Source organism: Lissotriton vulgaris, chromosome 7, assembly GCF_964263255.1.
Source record: "Lissotriton vulgaris chromosome 7, aLisVul1.2, whole genome shotgun sequence".
Lineage (NCBI taxonomy): Eukaryota > Metazoa > Chordata > Amphibia > Caudata > Salamandridae > Lissotriton > Lissotriton vulgaris.
In genome coordinates this window covers 1,243,133,247-1,243,157,702 of record NC_141695.1, presented here as the reverse complement: position 1 = coordinate 1,243,157,702, position 24,456 = coordinate 1,243,133,247, and the positions used below count along the sequence as shown (strand labels likewise).

At 43.9% G+C, this 24,456-nt stretch overlaps 1 protein-coding gene across 1 annotated transcript in view; it reads left to right on the top strand.

The window, feature by feature from the left end:
• Window positions 1-24,456, top strand: part of THOC3 (THO complex subunit 3) — a 97,700-nt gene that overhangs the window by 5,707 nt on the left and 67,537 nt on the right. The window contains exons 2-4 of the mRNA XM_086931743.1: window positions 19,467-19,623; window positions 22,438-22,642; window positions 23,021-23,182. Coding sequence (XP_086787869.1) covers window positions 19,467-19,623; window positions 22,438-22,642; window positions 23,021-23,182 — 524 coding nt within the window. The remainder of the gene's footprint in view (window positions 1-19,466; window positions 19,624-22,437; window positions 22,643-23,020; window positions 23,183-24,456) is intronic.

Here is a 24,456-nt window from a genome sequence, read left to right as displayed (position 1 = left end):
TGAGAAAAGCAGATTGTAAGCAGTTATTGATTTCTTATGTTAATCCGTATAAGGCTGTGTCTACTCCTACTTTGGCGAGATGGGTGAGAAATGTGATGGTCAAGGCAGGGGTGGATACTGGTGTTTTCGGGTCCCATTCGGTGAGAGGGGCTATGGCTAGTAAGGCCTTTGTTAAAGGTTTTAGTTTGGGCGGAATTTTGAAGGCGGCTGATTGGTCAAATGATTCGACTTTTCGTAAGTTTTACTTTAAGCCTGTGGAAAATGTTTTAAGTAAGGTTTTGGAAGAACTTTGAACATGCATAATGTTGGCCTCCGGGCCTTTGACATAAAATGCAGATTTTCCACAGTTTTAATGTAAAGAAAATCATGATTTTATTAAAAAAGGCACGGAGGCTAATATTATCCCTCCGCTGTGCCCGCCCTGTAATTAATTTTGTTTGATTTATTTTGAAGGATGAAGCTGAAGAAGTGGATGGAGAGGATGTTCAAGGATGGAAAGAAGAAGTCGAAGAAGAGTTAAAGGAAGTTTGATGTCGGTGGAATTTATTTATGGACTTGTTATTTATTGTTTTTTACACATTCGCAGTCACAAAAGAGGAAGATGGCTGCTTTGCTTGGACTATTATACATGTTCTAGTTCTGGAATGTTATGGTAATATTCTAAGTTCTATAGTGTTGTTGCTGCTGTGTTTGGGCAGGAATAAAAGGGATATGCATAATATTAGCCTCCGTGCCTTTTTTAATAAAATCATGATTTTCTTTACATTAAAACTGTGGAAAATCTGCATTTATCTTTTGAGAGTCTGAGTTGGAAGGCATCCACCGTGCCGCAACCTCAGGGCTGGCTGCATTCATCAACCGAGTGAGTCACTCTCTCAGCCCGGCCGTGGTGCAGCCTTACATGACTTGGCTGTCACAACAAACGGGTCGCCAAACGGACAGGGTCCAGGTAAGTGTACATTCCGGGCAAAGCTGGGTGCTGATAAATAAAAGCCCCGCATGTAATTCGACAGCTCTTGTTTACAGGAAACGGGCGGAGTTTATTGGGTTTGGAGGCGGCAGTTCTCTGCTTAGTTGTTTCTTGTGCCCTGCACTCCACGTCCAGACCAAGAGACAACGCGTTGTGGCCTTTTCTGTAACTGGTGTTCGTTGGCAGCCGTGCCCGTGGGCAGCACCCCCCCTGCTTTATGCCTCTTAGCCAGTGTGATGCTGGGTATCTTCGTGTTGTGCATGATGTGAGCGAGCTACTGGATTTATTTCAGTATGTTAATCAGTCTCCCCACTGAAACTCAGGCAGCTCCTTGGCACAAGTGGAGCTTGCCCGGTGAGTGAGGCAACAAAAAAACAGGGAGAGCAGAGCTAAGCCGGGTCTGACTCTGACTCTAAAAGCCTGTGCACGAGCCGCGCCTTTCAAATATTTGCCACATAAATCATGCAGCAGAGAGCTATTCACAAACCGTGGGACTCGTTGCACAGGACTGTTTTTCAACAAATTCGCATAACTGTGACACTAATAAACATTTTCATATCATTGTAAAAAAAACGTAAATATTGAAAATGAGGAAGAATGCAGGGAAGGGAAGTGACAGAAGGGCAATAGGGACCCTAAGGGAGAAGTGGAAGGATGAAAGATATACGGAAGGAGCATAGAAGAAATGAATAGCTCAAATACAGAAAGAAAAAAAGGTAATGTTAAAGCAGCGCTTTGTTTTTTAAAGTTTCTGAGTGTCGTGCGAGTTTTCAGTATTGAAATGGGAGTCAACAGATGCTGTTTTGGTCGCGCATGGCACTATCATGGACATTTCAGACTCTGGTGAAAAGACTCTGGAGAAGTTGTGCACTACTGAAGAGTTTACAGATCTCAATAAAGGCACCAGCGGCAGCACAGTACATGTATAATTGGGGGGAAAGCTTTCAGCTCACCACACTCCGATTCAGCAGTGCAAGCTTTCCTCATGATTTGACTGTGAGTGTGTGATGTTATTTATTTGGTGGTGTACAGTTGTTTGTTAGAGTAATTGTGTGTCAAGACAAGTGTTTGGCGGAGTGAGATGTTGTGTGTTTGTAGTTGCCAAGTGTGGTGGTAATAAATCTCTGATCTTCTTCGCTAATCCTCTCTTTAAACTCAGGAGCTAAAGATGTGATGCTACGCCTCCCCAGCATGGGTGACACTTTTATCAGTGGTACTTCCTTTCCTTTCTTTTATAGGTTTATGTCAGATGACATATTATTTAAGAATTGGAGTGCGAAGCAATAGAACTTAGCTATCAGTTCCAGTACACTATGTCAGCATTATATCTCCTCAGACACCCCCAGCCTATGCTTAATTTGAGCCTGTAGTTACAGATGGGGCCTACCAACACTTTTGGAGGCCAGCACTTCTTTTTCTTCATCCCAGAGTAAGAGAGAGAGAAAAACACACAAGGAGAAAGAGGGAGGATAGTATTTAATATGCTTCCCTTGTTTTCATTGCTTGATTTTGCTTGTGAGAAAGTGTCAATCATAGTCGTTGAATGTCACTCATGATTACACTGAAATTATGAAAATGTCACACATGAGCAATCTGAAACCTTGGCAGCTATGCTCCATATAAACTATAAGGAGCAGCACACTACTCTGGGACCAAAGGGTAGTGGCTAATACATTGTTGTTTAGGCCTGGCATAGACCACAACAATTTAAGTTTATTGCAGTCATTTATAAAATTAATCTAGTTTTCTGGCAGCAGTCCATTCATTGCTCTGTTGTGGTTTTACTCACATTATTCTTTCGACTACAAAATACTGCGCGGGGCAGTGGGTGAGCCCACTTCAGCCATTGGTTAACTTAACTGTGAGAGCTGGTCTTCTGTTCTTTTTACAAAGAGCACATCGACCCAAGTTTTCCTTCCACTATCAAGGAGTTGCTATGGCAAAGTGCTCTTTGTGACACCAAAAATAAAATTTTCATATTGGTGAGGGCTCCACAGTACCTCAGAATGAATTATAACAAAAACCATAATAAAACAATTTTGACTGGATTAAAGGTGGCAGCTGAAGTGGGTTTAGCCTTTCACAAAACCCTTTCATGCTTTACCCTAGTGTATGGGGGAACTCAGAGAGGAATTCAATGTTATTGCTAGAGGTTGTGCAGTTTTCAGCGAATGCAAATAAATACGTGCATGTAGTTTTGAAGTATTGTCAAATAAGGAGAGCAGGGCCTGCAGAGGGTGGGAGGTATTTTTTTTATCTTAAGTTCGTTTTTGTTTCTTGCAGAGTTTTTGCAGTATTGTGGGAGGATGATTGTCAAATTTTGTACAGTCTTTAGGCCTGATTATGAGTTGTTCATAATATTCCGACCCATGCGTAAACTCCTGTTTGCGCATGAGTTGGAATTACGAGTTTGAATATATTTAATGCGTCCGATAAATATTATCTGCGTTTAATAACTCCAGCTTCAGTTACATTTCGGCAGGTCGCTTCTGCGAAATTTAACAAGGAAAACTTTAGGAATTTACGGAATTTACAGTATTGAGCAGATTTAGGTGCGTTAAACAACGAAATCTGCGCGATATTCCCTATGAATTTATAATAGGTGTTATTTATCAGGGACACTAAATAATGCCTTAACTCAAAATCAGGGTGTTAGTAGAGAGTATTTGGACATGAGAGAATGCTTTTATTTTGTACATTTGATTAAACGGGGCTGGGAGAAAGGCAGATCTGTCGGCGGGTAAGATTGACTCAGTCCATGCATGAGATTTTTGACGAGTTTCTGTGGACAATGTGTGCATCATTCTAGTTGTGTGCGTTTCAATTTCAGAAGATAGCACTTCAGGGTGCCCATCGTGGTCAGGTTGGGAATATTCAGTTCTTAACCATCTTTTGCTGGGATCAAACTTCATAATTAGGTGCCTTTATGGCAAAAGTAGGGCCACCAGTTGTTTTGTTTTTGTAAAGTGTGTTAATTAGTCGCAGTGCAGGCCTAGAATACAGACTCCATGGTTGAGAGAAATTATTTTTTATATCAATCTGGAGGAATATGGGGTCTTTACTGTTTATTGCCTTGTGCATGATAAATAGTAGATAGAGGTTGTTCTTACAACCTGTAACCAGTGGAGAGTCGCGTGTTTGTGTTTTTTTGTAAAAGTAGAATCTTATGATTCAGTACATTTACCTAATAAATGTTTGAGAGGATTAATGATGTTGTTGCTTAAGTCTTTTCTGGAAATTCATGATGTGGACAAATGGAATGAAAGTTTTTTGAATGAAAGATTTACAAGATACTGGCTGGGGCTTAAAAAACAGTAGCACTGCTGTCACTATTACCAATTTGGTGCACATGGTCTGAGGAAGGCAACCATTACACATCACTCTTAATTGAAGAATTCCAACTACTATACAAAATATGGTCCAGCACTCTAACTTAGTACCAAGATCTTATACTGACAGCCTATTATATATTCTAAATATAATAGATGAGGAACATATCACATTTAAAATATGTAATGTAATCTTCAAAGAACATCACAAGGATCCAAAAATGTAATTAATGAGTCATCGTTCATTGACAAATAATTTTCCAAGTATAGTTTTTCTTTTACACCCAGAGCCAATGCGTTTTGTTTTCTATGAACTTCTTCAGGGCTTATCATTTCTTGCTTTCAGATAAAAAAGTGCATTTCTCCTGTGATTCATATCCGCATCATATCCCATATATAGGCATAGTTACCAAATTCCGTTTCCAAATCAGATACTTCCAAACAAACGTCGTGGTCTCAGCTTTCACAAAGATGCAATAGAGTGTTGGACTATATTTTGTATAATGTCCCTTCAAAGTGCTCCTTTCCCTATCAACAGATACTGTAAGACCCACACCATACCCCCTGCCATCTGTCTGATGGCAGCTGCAGTCAGTCATTTACAGTCCATTGTATCAAGAAGGGTCCTGGCACTTTTAAGGAAAGCCTGTGTCCTACTGTCTCACCATAGTGTTTGGTGCTTCTTCCTCTCATTTAGGAGATGCCAGCAATAAACACAGGCTGTCTGGAGAAAGCAAGCATCCTGCCCTCTGGTCCAAACTGTGGGCTTTCAAAAGGGAACCCCTAGGCCTGTATCACTCTTGCATGGCACACTGTCAGTCCTAGCACTCATGCATTTGTACAGTTCATGAGATGTCGAGGTTCATGATCTCTGGTTCATCGTGGCCAGCAGAACATTTTAGATGAATGCGCCAATAGGTTTGCATTTATGTCTTACAGGTAAAAAGGCCTGTACTACAATTCGGTAACACGGCATGCTGCCCCCACTGTGCTCCGCGCATGAAACCCACAACAGTTACGGTAGTCATCTGTCACTATAAAGGTGTGCTTGGTGCGCCCCTTATGGTCCAGAACCGAGCATTGTCAGAAACTGGCCATCGGTCAATGATTGCACACAGAATTAGTGTGTGTCTCGCATGACACAAAATCAAAAATTTGGGTCATAGGTGTATGCAGTTTGGGAAAGCAGGGCATGGGTCATGACTGCTCATCATGCAGAGGACACTCCTGTCCACACACCAAGTGAATGCCCGGCCGGTCAGGCCTCAAGCCTTTGTGTCTGTGTCCACTGTATTGATGCACTTGCACCTCTCCCCTGTTGCTACGGGACCACCTGTATTCTACCCAGGGAAGGAGTAGTCTCGCTACACTTAAAATCATTGAAATCTGGAATCAAGGTTTTGCTCCAGATTTAAAGTTGGCGAGGGAAGCTGCTTCCCTCACTTCAGCCAGTCAGTTGGCAGCTGCTCGCCACAAATCAGAGACACCGACACCTTCTTTCGTTTATGCTTGCCTACCATACAGCTTGAGCTGTGTGGTTGTGTGAAGTTGTTGTTAACTTTTATTGTCACTCTCATTTGTATGCTTCTTATTGGATGGCTTGCCTTCCTCTAGTGTTTGTCCCTCCCATGAAGCATTCCTCTTTACGATCCTTTTGACTGGACCTTCCACTGCACATTTAGATAACTACTTTTTCAGCCTGCCTTGAGGGTGCTACTCCCTCTTGTGTGCTATTCGTCCTCTCCTTAAATACCTATCTCCCTGCACTGTGTTGTTCCGTCCCCTACCCTCCCATCTTGTCTGCAAAAGCCCAGCAACAGGGATATTTTGTTTGGTATGACTGAAGAGCAGACTTCAAGGGCTATTTTTGCTTTCATCTCCTGTATTGCATGAAAGCACAAGCTGTGGCATATAAGGACGTTTATAGCACTTTGGGTAGGGCCATTTGCTGTACTCACTCAGCTGGCATCTGAGGCAGCTAGTGTACCTGGTCTGACACTCTTCCTGGAGGGCTATAAACCTGCTCCACTGGCTACTACAGGAGGACCAAATGACTGATCAGGTGGAAAGTAAATCAGACATTGGCAAGCGTTTCCCTGTACATTTTGACAATTCCTTATTTTTACATTCTGTTCAAAGTTTCCTGATTGAAATGTATTTGAAAAATATACAATGACAGTTATAAAGATTGAAAACATTTAATTCAATATAGTTTTGAGATGCCATAAGATGTTAATTTTTCCTCCACTGTCTTACTTTTTTGTAAACAATACTTAACAGACAAACCATGGCATCACCAACAGCTCGACACTCACATTATCAATGTGAGACCTATTGCTTTTGCCTTATCATGTTTTTACCCACCCTTTTTTCCAACTCTCCTTACATTTCTTTTGTGCGCCATATTTTATAGTGCTTTGGGCCTTTCTTTTGTTTTTGTCATGGAAGAAATAGACCGTAAAAGGAGAGAGTTTTCCCTAATGAACCCAGAAAGGACTTGGAAAGTAGTGTAACAAAAAGAGGATTCCTTTCTGTGGTTTTTAAATTAAAGTTTTTTTCTTTGTACGAATATCACTAGTAAAGCCAGACACCTCGCTAGAAAACTCCAATATCCTCAATAATACATATACCAACAGACCATAGAGTATGTCAAAAATATCACATTTATTTAAAAAAAATATCACATTTATTAAAAAAGAGAGAGAGTTTCTTGTTTCAACTCATTAGACATGAACAGTTTCTTGCCATAAAATTACATACATATTATGAATCATACACAAAGGTTCAATGTAACAGCATATATAAAACACAATTTAAAAAGCCAGTTTTGTCGATGCGTTTCGCTGCTTAAATCGATAGAACACCTTCCTCAGGACTATGGTTAAAAACTTCATGAATCTAAAAAGGTATATGAGACATTGATTAGTATACATTACAAGAGGAATCGTTAAGTTTTTATTACAGAGAGAGTTTTTTCTAGAGAGAATATGGTCATGGCTACAAGTAATAAGATCTTACTATTAAAGCATTTTCAATTTGCAATACCAGTCTTGATCCTGGAGTGGAGTAGTCTTTATGCACCTCTGCTTACTCGTCTAGAGGATCTATATAAAGATTGACAGTCATATTAGGTTTGTAATCCAACTATCACTATGGTTCATAATTAATACATTCTAGCTATTAGGGTTCATAGCTTACTTTATGGTAGTGCGTGGAGTTTATATAATATGATATTGGCGGAGACTCATCCAGGTGCTTTGTATATAACGGATTGGGTCACTTTGATGTCATCATTTTCTCAAAGTCGTTTAAGAATATTCCAAGGTCGTCACTTCTTAATAAACTTGAGGACGAGTTTCTCACCTAGGTGAATAATGAAGGAGAGTACGGATTTTTTTAGAATATGCTTAGTTGTGTTCCATTGCAAGCATAGAGAGATTTGCACTTTCTTTGTAAATAATATATATTTATTTTTATGAGATTTAAATGGGGTTCGAAAAACCCTTTTGTTAAACTTTTGGCCATAGTTAAACGAGAAAGCTTAAGGTTTTCTCTATTTCTCTCACATGTGTAGTTTCAACGGAAACGTTCCAATCACACAGAAAGGGGAGCTGGCATAGTGCAGATGGTTCATCTATTGTGCTTAGTTTCGCCTCAATATACGGCCGGTAACTCGGGCAAGAGCTGAAATACAACCCTCCGAGTTTAGTTAGTTGGATACGCCTCCTTACCTCGATTGGTGTTGACAGGAGCCGTCCGCCTGGTCTCCCCGGTCTCCAGAGTCGGTATGGAGACTGTGGCGTGATGGTTGTATTTATATATGTGGCGATTACTTTTAATTGAATAATAGCCCACACCTGATAATGTTTAGGCTGTGATTCATAAAATAGGCGCGCCATTTTGGTAGTTTTTTGGTACTCCACTAGTTCGCTTGTTGTCCACATGTAAAGACGGACTTATTTACTTGAAACATGTGTCAAGTGGAAGCGCCATACTGGTAGTTTTCAATACCTAGCTGGTAAAAAGGATACACTTGTATGCAGCCTATACCGACCATGGGCATCAATCTAAGGGAGCCCCGCTTTGCAGATTTAGAGAGGCCCCGATATTAGTCATTTGAAAAAAACATGTAAAAACGGACTTAGTAACCTATATTTGTGCACTTAATGTTCATGAAATTGAGTGTCAATAAGTATGCTTCCGGATGACCTAATAATGGAAATGATTTATGGCTTACCATCTATTGAAGTTAGGTTTAAACCCTATAGAATAAGAATAGTCAAATATATATACGCTATCAGGACCCTGTGCATACTATAGCCATATAACTAAACGCAAGTAAGAGGAAATTATTATGCACCATGACATCAGTTTATTACTCGATTCCATCGAGATTCCATTCTTTCGCATTTCAAATGATTAATATCGGGGCCTTTTTAAATCTGCAAAGCGGAGCTTCCTTAGATTGATGCCCATGGTTGGTATAGGTTTCATACAAGAGAATCCTTTCAATCAGCTAGGTATTGAAAACTAACAGTATGGCGCTCCTTCTTGACACATGTTTCAACAAAATAAGTCAGTTTTTACATGTGGACAATAGCCGAACCAACGTAGTACCAAAAAACTACCAAAATGGCGCGCTTATTCTATGTACCACAGCCTAAACATTATCAGGTGTGGGCTATTATTTAAGGCATCAGAATATTACTCGATACCATCGAGATTCAATTTTCCACCTTTCAAATGACTAATATCGGGGCCTCTCTAAATCTGCAAAGCGGGGCTCCCTTAGATTGATGCCCATGGTCGGTATAGGCTGCATACAAGTGTATCCTTTTTACCAGCTAGGTATTGAAAACTACCAGTATGGCGCTTCCACTTGACACATGTTTCAACTAAATAAGTCCGTCTTTACATGTGGACAACAAGCGAACTAGTGGAGTACCAAAAAACTACCAAAATGGCGCGCCTATTTTATGAATCGCAGCCTAAACATTATCAGGTGTGGGCTATTATTCAATTAAAAGTAATCGCCACATATATAAATACAACCATCACGCCACAGTCTCCATACCGACTCTGGAGACCGGGGAGACGGCTCCTGTCAACACCGATCGAGGTAAGGAGGCGTATCCAACTAACTAAACTCGGAGGGTTGTATTTCAGCTCTTGCCCGAGTTACCGGCCGTATATTGAGGCGAAACTAAGCACAATAGATGAACCATCTGCACTATGTCAGCTCCCCTTTCTGTGTGATTGGAACGTTTCCGTTGAAACTACACATGTGAGAGAAATAGAGAAAACCTTAAGCTTTCTCGTTTAACTATGGCCAAAAGTTTAACAAAAGGGTTTTTCGAACCCCATTTAAATCTCATAAAAATAAATATATATTATTTACAAAGAAAGTGCAAATCTCTCTATGCTTGCAATGGAACACAACTAAGCATATTCTAAAAAAAATCCGTACTCCCCTTCATTATTCACCTAGGTGAGAAACTCGTCCTCAAGTTTATTAAGAAGTGACGACCTTGGAATATTCTTTTTTTTTTTTTTTTTTTTTTAAATTTTTGAAAACCTTTATTGTGCATGAAGTAAATAACAAATACGGGCCTACAACCATCCGGCCGGCCACGGACTCTCAATTAGCACTACAGTTTACATTATGGCGACACAGTACTGCATCAGAACCACGAGCAATCAGTAGAAGAAAAACTAGAAAGCGTCGCAGTACCGTGGCACAGGAGGAATGAAGGTTAAATTTTAAGATTTTTATGCAACTATCAAGTTCAAATCGTATTGTTCCGCACTAATAAAATAAGAAATTAAGAACAAGGTCCATGCAGGTGGGACACAACATTAACACTGTATCAAAGCCATTCGTATATCGATAATCAAGTCCCCGCCAGGAAGGATGGTCTCACAATATCTACGCTACTAAGTAGCCGTCACAACCCAATCATATGTCACTCCCACCCATCACCCAGCACGCCTGAACATGGACAAGAGAAAGTAAAGTCATAGAAGAAACAAAAACAGGTCCCATAGAAACTAACAAAAATGAAATATAACCCCCCACCCTACACACATGCAGAGGCTATGGCCTACCCCCCCCCCCCCCCCTAGCAGCGTGCCTGTCGCCCTATAAACCCGAAATATAGTAAGAAAGAGAAGTCGGAAGAAAGGGGAAGAGACAGCAAGAAATGTAGAAAGAAGGAAAAAGAAGACAAAAAGAATGAAAAATTGTCACTTTTGAATATAGGGAGGAAGAAAAGAGCAAGCTAATCTACCACTCCCAAAAAAAGAAGGAGGCGGGGAGGAGCCCACACAGTAACCGATCTCCCGGACTCCCAGCCCCTTGCAACCCCATCGCCTCGTGGAATAAATGATCAGCGGCTGCGGAAGGGGAGGAACAAATCTGGTGGAACGGGCAAAGGAAGCCGAAGCAGTCCCAGCCCGATTCCCGCCCGCCCATGCATCCATCCCATTAAATAAGGCCTAGCCCCGGCCCGATTTGGGACGTCCCCCCTGTGCCCGCCCATCCCGAAAAGCCCGAACCTGCAAGAAGAAAGGGAGAGCCCACCCCCACGAGAACAAAGGGACAAAATGGCCACACTCGGCAATGGAGAAAGTCCGAGGACTAAGTAGAATTCGCCAGTCCCAACCAAAGTCAGTACTTAAATAAAGCAGCATGAATTTTAAACCGGGCTCCCAGCCCACACCTAACCTCTATACCAGCAACCACGACCCACTAGGGACCATCCCAGACACAGCCCGTAACGAGGAATTGTAGCAGCAGTGCAGTCGCACATTACGTCTAAGGATAATTCAGGCCAAAATTCAACCAGCCAAGCAATGAAACCATAGTGGGGACCCCCCCCTTCTGCACGTACCCAAGGACCGCCCGCACGCCGAGCCCCCATCCACTAACCAGAAATCAACAGCTGCGCCCACCAATTACGGCCCATTGTAGGGGAAAAACCATCACACAGTGCACATTCGAAAGTTCCAAAGTAGTGTCAAAATCCAGGTCGTCGTCATTCAGGCAAACAAAGTCAGAACAAGGACCCATCAACCCTGGCCTGAGCGTTGAAATCCTCCCAGGAATGGCCACTGCTGGAAACATACCGAAGACAGTACAAAGGGACAAGATGGCCGTCTCCGACGAAGAGGAAGCGTGAAAGGAGAAGGTAAACGTCCCCAGAAAACAATGGGCTGAGTGGCAAAAAAGACTAGCTTCCCAGCACTCACAGAAGGAAGTACAGCCGACTGGGGACAGGGTGAGGCTCCAGGGGCAAAGCCAGCAAAGAAGTCTAGCAGCCGGGGGATCAGCATATCACGAAAAGACAACGATGGCAGATGCAGAATCTCGGAGTCCGGAGTGGAGAAAGACACTGTATCCACAACCACTTCGGCAGGCGAGGCGGCAACACTGTAGCCAGAGATCGTCAGCTTCCTTTCGGGCTCCTGCTGAAACATAGTATACGGGTCAGAGATGGTTGTAGGCAGCTGGGAAACAGAACGCCACGGGTGTCCCAGCGCAGGCATTGCCTCGTCAAACTTACGGCACAAGTCACTAGCATTTCGCCGACACATTAATCTTAGGTCCGCGATAGCTGACAGGATATCCCCACAAGTTGGGGCCCGCTGCAGTCCCACACTAGACGATAGTGGGGTCGGGACAGGACGTCCAGAGGACAAAGAAGCGTTCTTCTCCCCGTCATCAGAGATCGGCGCCATCTTCAACAATCCAACAATAATGGGGAAGGAAGGGCGAGCCAAGGTTCGGGAGGCATCAGGTGGGAGCACCGGCAGGAGAGCGGCCCCCGGGACCGGATTGCAAATTGTAGAAGCCCCTTCGCCGCTGGTTCGCAAAGCAGCCCCCTGCTCAGACGGCTCCGCCAACCGGAGCCGATTCAGCCCTTTAGTCGCAGCACACAAAGAGGCGAGGGGGGAGGGGGGTCCTGTCCCGCCAGCAACCACCGCATCCAGGTCCGGAGTCCACAGGTTCCGATAGTGACCCCTCCGTTTCGCTCCGTGGGCAGCAAGCGCTCCTGGAACAACGACGCCTACACTAGACGTCGTCCCGGTGAAACGCTATCTCGAGGCGGCGATCGGAGCAGGGTCCAGGGGGTGCAATGGCGGGCGGCTTGCGCGATGATATCTCCCTCCAGACAACTGATAGAGACCTCGGAGGAACGCGGTTGCAATCAGCGCGTTCATGTCATCGTGTCACCGCATCAGGAACTCAGGATAGATGGCAGGATACCAGTGCGGGAGTAAGAGGCTCGCGGAGCTAGGAGCCTACACGTCCGTCCTGTCGGCCATCTTGGCTCCTCCCGACCTTGGAATATTCTTAAACGACTTTGAGAAAATGATGACATCAAAGTGACCCAATCCGTTATATACAAAGCACCTGGATGAGTCTCCGCCAATATCATATTATATAAACTCCACGCACTACCGTAAAGTAAGCTATGAACCCTAATAGCTAGAATGTATTAATTATGAACCATAGTGATAGTTGGATTACAAACCTAATATGACTGTCAATCTTTATATAGATCCTCTAGACGAGTAAGCAGAGGTGCATAAAGACTACTCCACTCCAGGATCAAGACTGGTATTGCAAATTGAAAATGCTTTAATAGTAAGATCTTATTACTTGTAGCCATGACCATATTCTCTCTAGAAAAAAACTATCTCTGTAATAAAAACTTAACGATTCCTCTTGTAATGTATACTAATCAATGTCTCATATACCTTTTTAGATTAGTGAAGTTTTTAACCATAGTCCTGAGGAAGGTGTTCTATCGATTTTAAGCACCGAAACGCGTCGACAAAACTGGCTTTTTAAATTGTGTTTTATATATGCTGTTACATTGAACCTTTGTGTATGATTCATAATATGTATGTAATTTTATGGCAAGAAACTGTTCATGTCTAATGAGTTGAAACAAGAAACTCTTTCTCTTTTTTAATAAATGTGATATTTTTTTAATAAATGTGATATTTTTGACATACTCTATGGTCTTATGGTATATGTATTATTGAGGATATTGGAGTTTTCTAGCGAGGTGTCTGGCTTTACTAGTGATATTCATACAAAGAAAAAAACTTTAATTTAAAAACCACAGAAAGGAATCCACATGGAAGAAATAGAAACATATTACTGCTACCCACTATCTAATTGAAAACCCTCTTCTTCTTTTTCTTGAGTTTGTCATAGTAGTAATGTTTAATTTAGTTTTTCCTAGCTTTCGAAGCCCTTTGGCTGGTATCATGGACTATAACAACACAAAAAGATGATGGCTGGAATGCTGAACATTGTCAAACATTAACCCCTCCGTACAGAGATCTGGGCCTAAATCCAACGTTTGTTTGCTCTCCATGCAATTCCAGTTAGGGCCCAGCCATATGCAAGTCAGTCTTGACCCTGCTCCCCATGGGAACAGTCCAGGAAGCTATGTGAATGTGTTTTTGGAAGTTCCAGTCTATAAACTTTCTACATATAACTGTGACCTAAAAATCATCGCTGGGAGTTAAATGGTTTACTTTGGAAGAGATTATTATTATTAGTAGGTGGTCTGGGTACATTTATGTGTAAGATACTCAGTTGATCCTCACGCAGCCTCTAGAAATTATTTGTCGTAGATACAATGGGGGCATTTCAAGCCGAGTCTCGTCTGCCCTTATGGCTGTATAAAAATAATAATTCTATTTTAGTGAGCTGTTTGCTTTTCCCACCTCCTGAGGCGGAAGCCGGGAGGTTGCTCTCTCACCCATTCCGCTTTTTTCTGCTTACTCTCCCCTGTTGTGCCTCGAATTTGTAAAACTGGTTCAGTTTCGTCACAAATTTTAAATAACTACAAAAACTTACTTCGTTTTTTAAATTGCGCCGTGCACTTGTACTTCTGAGCCCTTACATGATTAGAGCTTGCACTGCTGCATCACCCGCATTTCGGGCCAGCCCACAGACGATTTAGGTACTGAGGCGGCCGGTCGAGGGGATCGATTTAGAGTGGCCATCTTGGGCTGGGAGAAAGACAGTCGGGCAGGCGAGCTAGGAGCATAAAATAGGACCGACATGCCTCCGCGCAGCGGACGCTCCGGACCTGTGCCAGAGTCGTGCCAGAGTCCTGCCAGTCTGCGCTCGTCCGCGCTAAGGAGGCGCTGGAGGCTGGGACGGATGCTGGTTCTGTTAGACACGGCCAGGTTAGTCACTACTATGATCTACATATGCTAACTGCACTAAAACCCTCCTGGTAAGAGCTGTCATCATACGCTCACCCCGGAGCGGTTTCTCAATACCCCTTTGTGTCACTGTTATGAGAGAAATCCCAGCTCATCCCGTCGTACATCCCACTTCAGGCGCTCTTGGGCTGAGAAACCCGAACCCCCCCCTTGCCAGTCATCGAGGATGGGTTCCTTATTAACGCTAGGTCATTAGTCAAAAACAACTTGACCTTTAGGGACTTTATCTCTGAAAGAAACCCTGCGTGGGCATTTGTCACTGAGACCTGGGCCTCTGCGTCCTCTGGTCCTGAACTATTAAACTCTATCCCCGAGGGATACTCCCTGGCTAGAATGGATAGGCAGGTCCGGAGAGGGGGGGTGGGGGGGGGGGGGGGGGTCTTGGAATACTTCACAGAACTTCAATAAAATGTCACATCGAACATCTTTCTGTACTGCCTTACCAGGCTATGTACTTTGTTCTTAGCCCCATTCCTACTATTTCCCTTACGGGCATCCTGATTTACAGGCCACCGGGACCTAGATCTAGTTTTAGCTATGATCTATCACAAGTCTTGGAACCCTATATGAATAGGACCAACTTCACTATTCTAGGGGATTTTAATTTCCATCTGGAGGATGACACCTCCAGAGATACTATCCATCTGTTGGACTCTATGACCTCTTGTGGTTTAAAACAAACTGTGATAGGGCCTACACATTCCGCGGGACTTACATTGGATGGAGTCTTTTCGAATGACCCCAGAATAAAGATAGGGACTCCCCTTCCTTTGTCTTGGTCCGACCATTTAGCTGTCCCTTTTGTCTTCTCCTTTCTTCCTCCCAATGCTGAGCAGGGAGATCCCAGCAGATGGGAATTAAGGAGACATTTTAGGGGGATAAATAATGAAACTCTGGCTCCTTTGCTGCCTAGTCATACACATCTTCTCACCATGGGAACTGACACCTCGGCCCTTGTTCTTCACAATGCTATCTCCAAAGCCATTGATACCCTGGCCCCGTTGAAGCAGCACTATATTGCCAGGAAGCGCCCCACAGCACCCTGGTTCTCAGATGCTCTCAGAGTGCTTAGGCAGGGCTGCAGAAAGCAGGAGAGGCTCTGGAGACTCCACCTTGATCCCCTTGAAAAAGACATCCACAAGAGATTGCTTAAGGAGTATAAAGCTGCGGTGCTGGCAGAAAAGAAACTCCACTTCACCAGGATCACTTCCTCCCTTAACTCCCCTCGGGAGCTATTTAAGATTGTGGACTCTCTGTGTGCCATTCAATCACCTGATCCTATTCAGACCTCACAGAACCTTTGTGATCAAATCTCTACTTATCTCCACGAGAAGATTTCCAACATTTATTCAGATCTAGAAACTCTTAACCATGACTTAGGGCCCTCTTCGGACTTGAGACTTTTTTACCAGCTGCAACCTCTATTACACCACAGGGTGGTTATCTCTCTGACTTCCCTCTACTTACTCTAGAACAAATGAACCTGCTTCTGGACAACCTGAAGTCTGGATCCCCTCTTGACCCCTGCCCTCTTAAAATCTTTAAACAATGCAGGGATGCCCTACTCCCTCCTTACCTAGAGGTGATTAATCAGGCTATCCTCGAGGGAGTTTACCCAAAGCCCTGGAAATTGGCCATCATTAAGCCCCTCCTTAAGAAACCTACCTTAGACCCTGGGATTCTTAACATTTTTTGCCCAATCTCCCTGCTTCCTGCCCCAGCGAAAATATTTAAAACCCATTTAAATTCTCATCTTAGTGCTTTTTTTTTTAGATCACTCCAGCCTTCTTGACCCGTCCCAACATGGTTTTCGTAAAGCCCTCAGCACTGAGTCCGCACTGACAGTTGTCGCTAATTCCATATGCGCGAAGGTCGACAGTGGCCAGACTACCCTGCTGGTCCTGCTCGACCTGACCGCCGCTTTCGACACTCTGTCTCCTACCATTCTGGCGTCTGGCTGGGCGTCTGCAGGAAATAGGAGTGGACGGACCGGCGCTCAGTCTCTTAACATCTTTTTTTACTCGAGCGCGAACAAAGGGTCAAGCTGGGTGACCATCTCTCCCCAGTCAAGCCTGTGCAGTGTGGGGTTCTCCAGGGCTCGTCCCGAGCCCCACACTCTTCAATATATACGTAACACCGCATGCCAGGCTTGTCAGATCCTTTGGTCTGGAAGTCGTATCCTATGCTGACGACACTCAGATCATGGTTTCCATCTCACAAGCCGCTGACATTACTGCCATTAATTTCAAAGCCTGCATGAAGGCAGTAGCGGAGTGGATGGTAAAAAACTATCTTAAACTTAACGGGGAGAAAACGGAGGTGATCATTTTTGGAGGAAAGCAGGAGATCTGGTCGGCGTGAGGTGCCGGGCTTTTAGGAACCCGTGGTGCCAGGGGATAACACCCGAAGACCTCTGAGTTCTCCCTGTTCCGGACCACAGAAACACAGAGTCTTCTAGGTGAAGTCAGAGATCAAGTTTTATTGGCTGCAACCAAGTAACAAGTGTCCTAGAAGTACAACTGACAGCACGGGATGTAAGTTCTCAGGAGACTGTTCGTTTTTACAGAACCAGCCTTCTCCTTTTATACGAAATATTACACTTCAGGCAAGAATTCCTTGTTTTATGATGCAACCATATACATATTTGTTCAACAAAAGAAAAGCAAAGTCACGACGGCCAACCCATAATTTCGTGTGTACAGTTCGTGATAGATTACCCAGCTCGGCCCAGAACTACCATCAGATATTGATGAAACCCCAATAAAATCGGGCACCTCCTCATCGTAAAACCGGCCATAAACAAGAGACATGGACAGGTGTATGTGTGTGGATAACATGGTTTGTATGTAGTGTATGGTTTATGGCATGTTGTGCCTTGATGCTATCTTACTCGGCCACTGGGCGAGGGACTGTCCGAACAGGTTTAGCTGGAGGCAGTGGAGTCAGCTCGGCCAGGTCATGGGGAAGTCAGCTAAGGTGGACGTGTCCTTTCGGATCAACCTCGGCCTTAATCAATTGACTATATGAGGGCAAGCCATAAGATGGATGCCGTTCACAAAATGGAGTCCGAGGGTTCAGAACGGAAACCACGATTTAAGGGTGATAGCATCACTCAATCAAGACGCAAATGCATGGGGATACTGTCCTAATCATTACCGGTCTGCCGATACCAAATTCGTCATGGTACGATGATATTTTGTGACACGGGTGTTGGGCCTCGGTACCATATTACAGCAGGGTCCAGAATTTCGGAACCACAGGCGGACTGGTGGCCCTCCGCCCTTGGCACCTGCCCCACACCCACTCAGTGAGCTCGGAATCTGGGCATTATTTTTGATGCCTCGCTTTCCTTCAATAAACAAGTCGGCAGGACGGCCTCAACTTGCTACGGGGTTCTGCGAATCCTGAGGAAAATTGTACATTATCTGTCAATTGAAGCCCGTAAACATGTCACAGTAGCCCTCATAGCCTCCTGCCTGGACTATTGTAATGTACTTTATCAGGGAATCTCCAAACATCTTGTCCAGCATCTCCATATCCTGCAAAACGCGGCCGCAAGGTTCGTTGTGGATGCTCCTAGGCGCTCATCCGGTTCAGCCATTAGGAAAGACCTGCACTGGCTTCCTATGCAAGCCAGGATTGACTTCAAGACCTTGTGCCTTACTCATCGTGCCCTCTATGGGCTTGGGGCAGAAGACATTAGGCCTCTTGTGTCTCTCTATGTCCCTGGTATGGTCCTTCGCTCGGCAAGCAAAAACCTGCTCGCAGTTCCCAGAATTCTTAAAGCAAGATGGGGCGGGCGAGCTTTCTCTTCCCTTGCTCTGAGGATGTGGAGCACCCTTCCTGTGGATCTTAGGGATCAGCCCTCTCATTCTCTGTTCCGGAAGGCCTTGAAGACCTGGCTCTTCAGGGAAGCCTATCCTTAATTGACACTTTTCTTTTTCCTCACATTCAGCTTTTTTCCATCACTAGCGCCTTGACGCCCTCGAGTAAAGTTGCGCTATACAAGGCTCTAATCAATCAATCAGATTAAATTTAAAGTAGGAAGTAATTCGAATCTAGACTTGCTGTGTGATCCTTAAATAGGAGGCAACCTGAGGTAAAGTTAGTGGTCCTATATATGCTTGTGGGTGATGAATGTGTCTAAAATTAGAACCCCCAGTTGTATGCATGGAGATAGAAGGGACAACAAGAGAACCTCCCAAAGTGCTTGGGAATTAAAATCTGGCATACTCCAATAAGCAAGCATGAGAATAGCCTGCATTATCTCCTTGCTGGTTGAGAGTTTGACTATATCAAATGTTACTGAGTAAAAAGCACAGTTCTATCCACTTTCATCAGCCCTATGGTCGACTGCTTGTCATTAAACCAGTGTAAGGAGTTGTGGTGAAATGTACACATTGATACTTTGCTCCTACTGGTGAGAGGAGGTAAAACCTTTCCATATTATCTTATTGATTCAGATAAGTAATATGGTTGCATCTGTTATAACCATCTGTGGGTGTCCAGTTGGAGTAAACTTTGTCACGTATGTGGTAAAATGAATGTGCTTCTAAATTGGAGGACACTAGTGAAAGTTATTTGTGGTACATTTCTTAAAGGGACATTATGCTGCCTTTTACTATTTAATGTTGTGATAATGTGCCATAATTTGGGTTCTGAGAGTGGGAGTTTGAGGTCCTTCAGGAGCGACCAGAAAGGTTTGGGGAGCCTACAGAAATTGGGCATAGTGGCTCTAGCACTACTTACTACAGGAAGCATATATGTTTGTTTTTAGCCCTGAACAATTGGGATTCTGGTTTTGCCACCAAGCAGAAGCCTTGTATTGGTTGGGATTATTACAGAACCCTAAAGTCAAATGCTGCCTGGAAAAATGTTTGCAAAACTGATCTGTTTGTTTCCAAATGCATCCATAGGTGAAGGAGAACAATTATCGGGGACATGGTGACAGTGTGGATCAACTATGCTGGCACCCTACCAACCCGGACCTCTTTGTCACTGCATCAGGGGACAAAACCGTCCGAATTTGGGATGTACGATCTGCAAAATGCATTACCACTGTTACTACAAAAGGTGAGAAAAGCTTTATAGGAGAAGTGCCTCTATTTTCAATAAACCAACCTTAATTCAACAAGTAAAAAGCAGCAGATGGGAAGACAATCTTTTTAGGAATGTCTGTGGTTGCTCACTGGGTTGGACATATATTTCCAAGAGTCGTGTTCTGGGACAATCTATAGCAATAGCTAGAGTGTTATTACCATTTTGTGTTATGTTATGCAGAATTGTAGAGTATCACTCTGGAGTGTAATCTGGTGCTGAGAAGGTGTGAGACTAGCTGCACTTAGGGCCTGGTGGGAATATGTGAAAAGTCAGGTCTTCAGCTTCCTTCAGAATTCAAGAAGTGAGGAGGAGGCTCTTGTGTGTAGCAGCAGGTCATTCCACACTTTAGGAGCAATGTAGAAGGCCCAACCTCTGGATCGGGCTTTTCTTATGAGTGGGATTTGTGCAAGTAGGATTCTGGACAAGTGGAGGTGTCTGAAAGGTTTGTGAAATCAGTTGTGATTGTTGCGGTATACTGAGCCGGTGTTATGTAGTTCCTTGAAAGTGTGGTTGAGGAGTTTGAATTGTTCTAGGTTTTGAATGGGGAGCCAGTGGTGCTCCTTCAGGTGTGGTGTGGTGTGGTGTGATGTTAGTGCGGGTTGGGACGATTCTAGCTGCTGAGTTCTGAATGGTCTGGAGCCTTCTGGGGAGTTTTTTTGGTTGATCTTGGCATAGTGTGTTCCCGTAGTCCTGCTACTTTTGACTTGGGCGTGTGTGATTGTTTTCCGGATGCTGAATGCGAGACATTTGAAAATTTGCCTCAGCCTCTTCAGGGTATGAAAGCATGAGTTATTAATGACATTGACTTGGGAGGCCATGTCAAGTTTGCTTTTGATGATCCAGAGGTTCTTAACGTGGGTGGTGGGGGTTAGTGGCGTTCTGAGTTCTGTTGTCTACCAGGTGGATTCCCATGATGATGTGCTGTTCCCCAAGATTGCAATTTTGGTCTTGTCAGTATTTAGCTTTAGATAGTTGATATTCATCCAGTGGGTGATTTCAGTCATGCAGGCATTGAATTTGATCCAGGTACTAGGCATCTTGTACATAAGGGAGAGAATGAGTTGTGCATCTTTGGCGTAGCTAATGATTTTGATGTGAGAGCAGATGATGCGGGCTAGAGGGATCATGTATGCATTGAAGAGGGTTGGGCTCAGGAAGCATCCCATTGGAACTCCCCAGATGAGGTTGGGTTGCAGGTGTTCGAGGTGTATGGTGCCAGGCAGACTGAGTTGGTCCTTCCAGTTAGGAAAGAGCAGACACATCAGAGATCGTGTCCTTGAATTCCAATGTTGTGTAAGCATTGAATTCGGATTGAGTGGGAGACTGTGTCAAAAGCTGTGGAGTGGTCCAGGAGGATGAGGGTCACCTTTTCTTTTCTCCTTTGTCCAGAGTCATGCAGATGTCATCTGTGGCAGCGAGGAGGGCAGTTTGCTTGCTGTTGGGTCTGAAACCAGACTGAGGGATGTCGAGGATTTGGTGATTGTTGAGATATTCGGTCAGGTGTCTGTTAATGATTTTCTCTAAGACCGTGGCAAGGAATGGTGGCAGGGAGTTCGGTCTGTGGTTGGCGGGGGTTGAAGGGCCTGCAAAGGGTCTCTTCAGCAGTGGGAGGACAGTTGCAGGTTCCCAAGCATCTGGGAATGTCGCTTTAGAGGTGGATGCATTTATAATGTGTGTGAGCATGGCACCGATGAGTTTCTGTCCTTTACCATAGGCATGGTGGGAGCAGTGGTCCAATGGGGCACTTGAGTGGATCTACTTCATGGTGGCAGTGGTTTCTTCTGGTGTGAATACGAGTCATGTGGTTAGCATTGGTTCTTTGAATAAGATCGGAAGGTGTTTGGTGAGGTCTGTTGTGTCCGGTTGCATGCTGAAGTTGCTGTAAATGATGGTGAATCTGTTGCTGAAGAATGGAGAGACATTGCTGCAGAGGTCCTGTGAGGGGGTGATTGATTTGGAGGTGGCCGATGATGAGCTAAAATCTTTCACAATGGCAAAGATTTCTTTGCTTCCGTTTGTGCTGGCCAGAGCGGCGAGTTTTGTGGTCCAGATCATTTGGTGGTAGCATCTTAGGGCGCATTTGAATGTGCTCCTGTCTGCATTGTCCTGGCTCATTCATCATTTGAGCTACAGTTGTTGCAGTGGCGTTTCATCAGTTGAGTTCTCCTTGTACCAACTGGCCTGGGGTCTGGATCTTGCTGTGTTTGAGGGAGCAAGGGAGTCAGTGCTGGAGGTGATCCAGTTGTTGAAATTCTATGAAGTTCTTGACTGCAGTAGAGGGAGCTTATCATCATTTGTGCACTTGTCAAACTGACCACAACAATTTTGAATTTTCACACTAAGTGCTTTATAGGGCTGTACTTACTCCCTGTCCATCATTTACTTGCTGTAGTAGCTCCATGCGCAAATATTTTCTTGTGCCTAGTTGTGTCTTTTTGCCTCTGAGAGTGATTTTCTTGAGCACATTTCATATAAATCCATGCTTTCATTCTTAAATTCTCAGGGTCCCAATTCCATTCTACGAGCAAAGGGTTGATTAAGTGATTCATTTGATGGCTGTGTTATTGTTCACTCTCTTTACATTTCGTACTATGAATCTGTGCAGTTTCATGTAGTGGGCATTAAATGCGAGATGTCTGATTTCTGTACAACCTTGCTTAGCTATGTCCGTTCTCTTAACATCTGAAGCTCATATTTGCCTACCATTTAGTTGTTGAGTGTCAGTTTTGTGAGGTACTGGGTTAACATCCATGGTTCTTAGGTCTCCTCTTTGTTTTTGCGTTTTAGGAGAAAATATTAACATCTGCTGGAGCCCAGATGGACAGACCATTGCTGTGGGGAACAAGGATGATGTAGTGACATTCATCGATGCCAAGATGCATCGCTGCAAGGTTGAAGAGCAGTTCAAATTTGAGGTGAATGAGATATCCTGGAACAATGACAACAACCTTTTCTTTCTGACCAACGGCAATGGCTGCATCAATATTCTAAGGTGAGCAGTGGCCAGGCCTATCCACAGCTGAGGTGTTCACGTTAGCTTGAGGTCAGTTCCCACCAACAGTGGTGATCTGAATTATAATTGTATCAACTCTGTGCTGAAGATATTTAAGCTTTATTAGGTGAAATAAATACATTTATTTTAAAGGGTACTACTAGATCAAGGACTGCTCATGGTGTGCAAAATCGATAGGAATTACACATTTTTAATATATTTTCTTTCAGTGTTCGCAGTAAAAACATTTTCTGGAAGCCTGTGTTATATGTTCCTTGCTTTGTTCCCTTCTCTTGCAAGTAGTAAAGTAACATGTCCTTGCTCACAGTCTTTGTCTGCTGCTTCATGTTTTCCTCTCTTGTACTTTTCTACCTACAGCTATCCGGATCTGAAGCCTGTGCAGTCTATCAATGCCCACCCATCTAACTGCATCTGCATTAAGTTTGACCCCACAGGCAAGTACTTTGCTACAGGCAGTGCAGATGCTCTGGTCAGTCTGTGGGACGTAGATGAACTGGTCTGTGTGCGCTGCTTTTCCAGGTGAGTGTCTTGAGGTTGGCTACCCATTGTATACTGACATACTGACCTTTGCTTGTTTCCAACTTGCCTGAAACTTGGTACACTTGGCACTGCATCATACTCCTCACCCTAGATGCAAGATGTAACCAAGTTGTAACAATGGATAAATCCCAGAGATTAATTTCTTATTCACTCTAGACTCCTTGTTTGTATATTTGATCTTTTCAGTAATGGTTATGGATGAGGTTGATAGTGTAGGATATAAATCTGTAATGTGGATTCTGTTTATATGCTTTTGAACCGATGATCACAGTTCTTTACTGACTTGATTGGAGGTAAAGCAATTTTCTAAATGTTAAAAACATTTTTATTTTCAATATTATTCATTTCCTATATTTGCCAACATGTTGGGTGTGTTATTAATTAAATCCTGTCAGAGCAACTTAGAGGCTTGTTGTGGGAGGACAGATACTGGAATTTGCATTTAGTATGCTCCTTAATGGACCACTCTGATTATTAACAAATGAACTGGTGGTTTGAATATTAGTAACGTTTCTCTTGCTCCAACTTGTCTCTGGTTTGTCTATTCTCATTCACTGCAATTGCTCGTTGCCTCTTTCTGATGGATACATCTGCCAGTGGATTCCTCACCTTGTGAATATCCCCTTGCGTCAGCAACATTCGGAAATTCTTTTTGTAGCTTCGCGCCGACGTGGGTGACGTTACAGAGGCACGACATCGCGCGCGACTACGCTAACGTCACCGACTCCATAATAGGCCCAGGCCGACTTGATGAGGTCAGTTCCCTTTTTCCGCGTTGTCGACGCTAACGGTTCTAGGAATCCTCTGTAGCTGTTGGTAACTTTGTTACTTTGTTTCATTTCGATTTCCTTTTGCTTCTTTGTGTCGCAATGTCCACGAAGAAGACTGGATTTAAGCCCTGCGGAGAGTGCGGCAAGACGATGTCTATTATGGATCCGCACAAGTGCTGCGTTTGGTGTTTGAGTTCGGACCATGACGTCGAGGAATGTTCATCCTGTAAGAAAATGAATCCTAAGGCTCTCCGTGAGAGGGAGGCGAAACTCCTTGTTACAAAGTTGAAGAGCAGGAAGGACTAGAAGAGGTCGAGGTCACAGACTCGTCGTTCGAGGTCGAGGTCTCGCTTGAAGTCGTCTTCGGTGCATGCTTCAAAGTCATTGAGGAAGAAGCACAAGAAGAGATCTCATGAGTCTCGCCATCACTCTGAGAGGACTCGAGCTCGAGACCTAAGTCGCAGGTGAAGTTGCTTCGCAAGG